The following is a 6,661-nucleotide window of genomic DNA, read 5'->3' on the forward strand; positions in this document are numbered from 1 at the left end:
TACCACTCCAGCCCCTGTCATGAACTGCAGGCAGGGGGGTTCTTTAGCACTCAAGTTCTGTGAAGACAGCACAGTTCACTTCAGAACACAGACAGCTAAGCACTTGTCATACTCTTCCCCTTGTTTTCCAGCAACTGGGAATTCTCTTAAATATTTTGCTCTGTGTAATTACCCTTACATGATATAAGAATAATATTCTGTAATAAGGTCTTTTGCTTGGCATTGTCTTGATCTTCAGTACATTCTTTCAGGACAGAAATGCACTATCTCCTGGAAGAGCTGCTCCATTTGTTCCCCCACTTCCTTCATTTACTGCATAGAAACTTTTTATTAGCCAACGTTAGACCCAAGTCAGTATGGACTAGAAAGTGGCTACGAGTTAACTCTGAAGGAACAGTATGGAGACTGTGTCACATGTAGTCTATTTTTTTTTAGTGTCTGTGTCACCACATTCAATGTTGTGTTTGCTCATATTCTACAGCAAAAACAAGTTCGGAACAGATTTTTTCCCAGATTTGATTTTGTCTTTTCAAAGGAAGGTTAAAAGGCAGAAGAATTATACCAAAGCTTATAATGAGAAAATAAGACTTAAAGTGTGTAGAACTAACTTGCAAAGTTGTCAGGAATATTTTAAAGACTCATCTTCCTAAATGTGTTAGAGAGCAGTTTTCTTCCTAGTCTCCCATTTTCCAGCATATCTCTCCCCCCTTGCTTTCCTACAATCCCCCCAAGTCACAGACAGCAAACACATGAAATCTCATGTATGTAAGTTATAAAAATTCTTTGAAAGCAGCCCTGAACATTACAGGCTTTTCTGGCTGAGCCATAGCAATGACTAAGCTATGGGAAAAGCCTCCATTCTCTATATTGTAAAGGAAAATGTGGGTGGGGGAACTGGGCTTTCAGGGCTGAAGTCATTCAGCACTCGGGTGGCTCTGCTGCAAAGAGGAAAGAGGAGGACTCAACTTCGTGAGCCTGGGATGGGAGGTTTTGCAGATTTCCACTCTGCAGCCGTCGCTCTGGGGACGGGCAGGTGACGGTGTGAGAGAGAGTGCCATTATTTGACTCAGCATGTTCCTAAGCCACAAAAGAGAAGTGACGTGTTTAAGAAGCATGTTGCTCACTCTTATCTGATAAGAGGGATATCAAGGAGTTTTCCCCACTGCCTAGACATAAAGGAAGTTCTTCTTTGTCCTAATATTTCACTTTCTCTGTCAGCATGCCTTTCTTCAAGCAGTTATTGTGACCTTATAGTCTCTAACACAAAACAGAAGACTATACAGTTTTAGAGACATATATGATACACAACCACCTGCTACCACATTGAGAAGCTAAACGATAGGTATTTGGCATTCTAATTACTCCACCAACTTTAAAACTGATTTATGCTGTAACAGATTCGATTTAGGAATATCTCAGATAAAGCCACCTCACTTCCCATGAATTTGGTGGAGGTTTGCCATCCATGAATTATCCTGCTGGACCAGCAAGTTAATAAAGTCTGCCATATAATCTGTGATGCTTCTGGTAGAAAACGACAATGCTTCACTTAGTACGTACTGCTCAAACGGTTTCTGGTTTTATTGTACAGCTGTGCTTTCACACAGTAGGTTTTACTGTAAAATATGCAGTGGTCTTCACCACAATCAACCTTTTAAACTCCTCTAATATCCTAAGATCTCGTTGCTGCATGAGATCTGTAATTATTAGAAGTTTATGAAAAAACAAAAGGTGAACATTAAAATGGTTGTTAGCTACACAGGTACCATTCTACTATGGAATTGTGTGGCCATATAGACCAGAACCAGTACCTGGAAATGACTCCCAGAGACACAGCTCTATCTGGAATGCTATTACGCGTACTCTTGTCTAGAAAATTACCAAGGACAAAGAAAAATGCTCCGCTAGCCGATAATAGGTGAAGCATTTCCAGTTGATATGATAAAATATTAAAGCCACTGTACAATGTGGCTGTACAATGACAGGAGTCAATGCACTCTATGTTGTCTCTCCAAGCTCTCTGTTTCTGAAAATACCTGGACAGACATACTTTGCATTAGCTGAAGTTCTTGAGCGGTCCTGAAGTTACCTGGTCAATGCAAACAATCTGCAGTGATAACTTGGCATGAATAATTGCCAACCACCTAATGAGGACAGAGCTAATAGAGTTGTACTCCAGATCCACGTGGAAAGCTTCCATCATGCCACCAAATAAAGATGCATAAAATAAAGGCTGACAGGGCTAGCATGACCACCTACCATAGCTGGGCTCAAAGGAGCTTCTCAAAAGAATTCACAGTTGCAATACTGATTAAAAAAAAGCAGAAGCAGACATTATCACCAGCCTGCTCCTTGACTATCAACACTTCCAACAGCACAGTCAAAATCTAGATTGAGAATACAATGCACATTCATCCAAGTTACTAGTCAATAGCCTACAGAGAAGGTGAGGGTTCAGTTATGGTAAAGAGGAGCAGAGCTTAGTACCCTCTTCATGTGAAGAACATCCCTATCAAAAATAATTTCTCCATCCTCTCAGCAGCCTCACAGCACTGTTGAACAACAGATTAAAAATTTTTGCAAAGTTTCACGTGAATGGGATGGAGGGAGGGGGATAAAAATAAGTATTGGTCACCACATTGTTTCTCAAACAAAAGATGCTGCAGTTTTCCATTACTGAACCTTAGCTATAAATTAACACAACTTCTGAATCAAGCCTATTGAGATACCCTCTACTGCACAGTCCAGCTGCGCTGCTTATCTAAAATTATTTCAAGACATGTCCATCAAAAGAAATAATAAAATTTAAAAAAAAAAAAAGGATCCTACTACCTTTTCTTCGGGAAATTAAATTTTAGACGATGTGGTGGAAGTAAGAAAAAGAACGCTTTCTTATTTCAGTTCTCGTTTTTCAGGGTTTGAGATCTCTCAGGTGTGAGTAGCTATCCCTTTCCCCAGGAGAGTGCACATCCATGAGAGTGTGAGTGCACTATGTGTCTACACATGCACCTGTAAAATCTATTCCTTTAAGCTATCCATTTTCTGAAACATCATGCAACAAATAATCATTCATACACAGAAAACAAGCACACCTGAGTATACCATCAGCTTAAATGGTCATTTTGAAACAAACAATGAGAAATCAGGGACTTGACTACCCAGGCACCAACCAGACAGAAACATAGAGGTGCGTTCTACAGCATGTCAGCATTTTACAGACTAGCATTCTAGACACCAAACTCAAGCCCAAACACAGTGTAGATTCTGTAAAGCAACTCCAAAGCCACCTGAAATCTTCAGACTTCCAGAGGCAAAAAGTTAATTTGAAAGACCCTTGAGCACCTTTTTATTCACCACAGTGAAGGTGTCCAAGTGACTTCAACTTCCCTCTACTAATTCCACACAGGAACCTTTTAAGGGCAATATCATGGTGTTGGCAACCATTTATTGATGACAACGTGTAACAGCCAAACCATTTATTAATGATAATACGTAACAGCCATTTAAAGTCCTTTTTTTCCTCCTTGTGATGAAATATAGAGCCATGGAATAGAATCATGGAGCCATGTAGGTCGGAAAAGACCTTTAAGACCATGAAGTCCAACCATTAACCCAGAACTGCCCAGTCCACCACTAAACCATGTCCCTAAGTACCACATCCACACACATCTTTTAAATACCTCCAGGGATGGTGGCCCAACCACTTCCCTGGGCAGCCCATTCCCATGCCTGAGAGTCCTTTCATTGAGGAGATTTTTCCTAATATCAAATCTAAACTTCCCCTGGCACAACTTCAACACTTATTATTAGGAACAGTGATTTTAAAATCAACTGATCCCTAGAGCTGGCAGTCCAGTAAGTCCCTAGTGCCTGCAGAGAGCTTCAGCGAAAACAGCACAGCTCAGTGAGAGTGACAGGAACTGGGCTTGGGCTGAAGGCAATACAAAATAAAGGAGTATACTCAAGAAGAGTACGCTTAAATACCTTGAACTTCAGTGACAGTTGTTTAGGAAGAAGGCAATTGTGGAAGTCTGCGTAAGGGAACACTCCGTATCTGCATTTGCTGGAAAACAATCCCTTTGCTTATGCACAACTTCCAAATATTAGTTTCCTCAAAAGCAGCATATATATACTTAATTACAACAGGCATAATTTTTGAAGGGAATTATAATAATCAGCCTTATTTCTCAATTCAGATCATTCTGCCGGTTTTATTCTGGCTTTACATTTTTTAAAGTAGGCACTTTTGTTTGGATTTCACACAAAACAAATGCACTTCTACGTTCTCAAGAGAATTCTCAGGTATTGCTCCCACCTGGGGACCAGGCATGGTACAGGGATCCACCTCTCCCAGCGCAATCTCCCTGCCACTTACACCCCCAGTGGCCATACTCTCTATGATGCTGTTAAAATATCTGGTACTGATCCCAAGTAAATGTAAAGCCAACTTCAGCTGGTTTAAATGCCAAGATGAGCTTTTACTCACAGCTGTCACAGAAACCAAGCTAAGAATGTACAAGTGGCAGTTCAGAGACATCAGGGGGAACTAGGTAACAAACATCCTTTGGAGCCACAAAGTAGGCAGGATAAATACATTTAAGTTCTGAAAAGAAGTCCTGCCATATTTCTCTGGCACAGTACAGAAGAGCTGCAGATGCATTGGAGAGATTCGTTGCTGCAAGAAACAGGAAAAAAATGCAGACTCTTTGTTTACCTAGGTCTGTGGTTTCTAAGTACCTACTTTTTACTACGTTCATTTCTTGACTCAAAGTGAAAATGGGAATTCACCCTTTTCTCTTTTTTTCCTGTCCAATGTGCAGATGGGGCATATTTTCGTTCACTCCATCAATCCCTGCCCCCTACGCACAAGCTCGCATACATGCACCTAGCCAGTGGAAAAGAAAAAAGGGTTACTCATTAATCCATTCTACAAAGCTTTCCAAACTGAAATGGGTGGGTTTTACATCTCCAGCAAGGAGCGATATATAGGTAGGTATGTAGCATACCTGAGCACAGCTCAAACTGAAGTGTTCATCCTGAATAGCACAACTTTGGTCCTGGCACATTTTCAAACAAAAATCATCAGTATGGAGAGGAGGATTATTTTCTGCATGCTTTTCTTTTGTTCCAGTATGGCACTGGCTGCACCTTCACCCAGAATACTAAAATACAAACAGCTCCTCAAGAAAATTCAATGGTTAGGAACCATAGTGAAAGATAAGGTAAGCAAAGTATTTGGCATTATAGTGAAATTATTTTCAAGCATTATGTATCGCTTAGAATGTATCTGGTGAGGGACATCACTTTCAAATGTTAAACTTTTCTAACTTAGATTTGTTTTATTGCAGGATGTTGAATTGCTGCATACACCAGAAAACCCTGTGGTGAGACTGCTTTAACATTTCTTTCTAATTATATCAATTTGATTTTGTACCGGTTTATTCCACTGAAAGATGGCAGATGCTATCTTCTTCACATTTCTGACCTAGTACTCTTAATGCAAGCTAGACTGAACAAGAAAATACTTTGCAAAAAGTTCCTTATTTATGGGGATTTTTAATGGCAAAAGTGTTTGCATTACTATTTTGCTGTCATGGGTGTATTCTCACACCCCCACAGATTCAAGCGTGTATGTATTCCGTTTACTCAAGAAAGGGTGCTAAGAATGAGGATTCATACAAGATCCAGACAAGCAGCAGCGCTCTAGGGGGTGCAGGTTTTGGGAGTGGAAGTACCTCCAGCCTCCATGAGCTCCAGTCCACTGGGAGCATTGCTGAGCTGAACCCAAAGGGACCCCACACTTTCCCTCCCACTGAAGCTAAATGCCAAGAGTGGCACTGTAAGGCCATATTAGATAGCGCTTCCTTTCGTATGCAGTCACACTGGTTTCTCAGACTATTTATGTGCAAAGGTTGTGCTATCAATGGGAGGATATAACTGCATTCTGCAAGTATTCTCATTGGATTATAACCAGCTACAATTACAGGAACAGGTCCTTGTGAATCCCTTTTTAATACAGATATTTATTTAAACATTATTTAATGCTGGTATTTTGTGTGCTCCAAGGTCGGGAACTCGTTACATGTAGTAAATCGTACCAGTCACAGAAAGTGTGTGCATACTCGGAAGTGGCAGAGTGCAGGATTTACTGTGAAATTAAATGCTAATAATAGTAACAACATGTCTTAAAAGCTTAGAAGGTAAATGCATCCTGCTTTTGATAATCCCCAACATGCAACAGAGGTCTAGAGCTAGCCATGGCTAACCCAGTGTTTGACTTCTGTTATCAGCTGTCTTCAATTTACCCATAATTTTGACTTTTCAGCCCTGACAGCTACTTCAGAAAGCAAACGATTTTGACTGACACAAAAAAATGAGCATTATGTGTAGTTTTTTGAAAAATGCCCAGCACATAAAGCTATTTACTTAGGACCATAAACTCTCTTGCAAAACAATGATAAGAAGAAAGGAAAAAAAACTCACCTCATTTCACACAGGTTTTGTTAGCCTCCTCCTAGGCTTTACAGTTGGGTGTATTTTTTACCTGCCAAAACGATATAGAAGCATGACCAAAACAGATAACGTTCCTTCTCACTGCTAGAAACACCCACAGTGCAAAAACCTAATGCCCCCTAACTAATGGCTGGGGGTTTTCTCATTA

The 6,661-nt window shown here is 40.4% G+C and overlaps 1 protein-coding gene across 1 annotated transcript in view; it reads left to right on the plus strand.

The window, feature by feature from the left end:
- Positions 1–5,087: 5,087 nt before the first annotated feature.
- Positions 5,088–6,661, plus strand: part of IL21 (interleukin 21) — a 4,864-nt gene continuing 3,290 nt past the window's right edge. The window contains exons 1-2 of the mRNA XM_010146746.1: positions 5,088–5,222; positions 5,349–5,384. Of these exons, the coding sequence (XP_010145048.1) occupies positions 5,088–5,222; positions 5,349–5,384 (171 nt within the window). The remainder of the gene's footprint in view (positions 5,223–5,348; positions 5,385–6,661) is intronic.

This window comes from Eurypyga helias, unplaced genomic scaffold (assembly GCF_000690775.1).
Source record: "Eurypyga helias isolate BGI_N326 unplaced genomic scaffold, ASM69077v1 scaffold14142, whole genome shotgun sequence".
NCBI lineage: Eukaryota > Metazoa > Chordata > Aves > Eurypygiformes > Eurypygidae > Eurypyga > Eurypyga helias.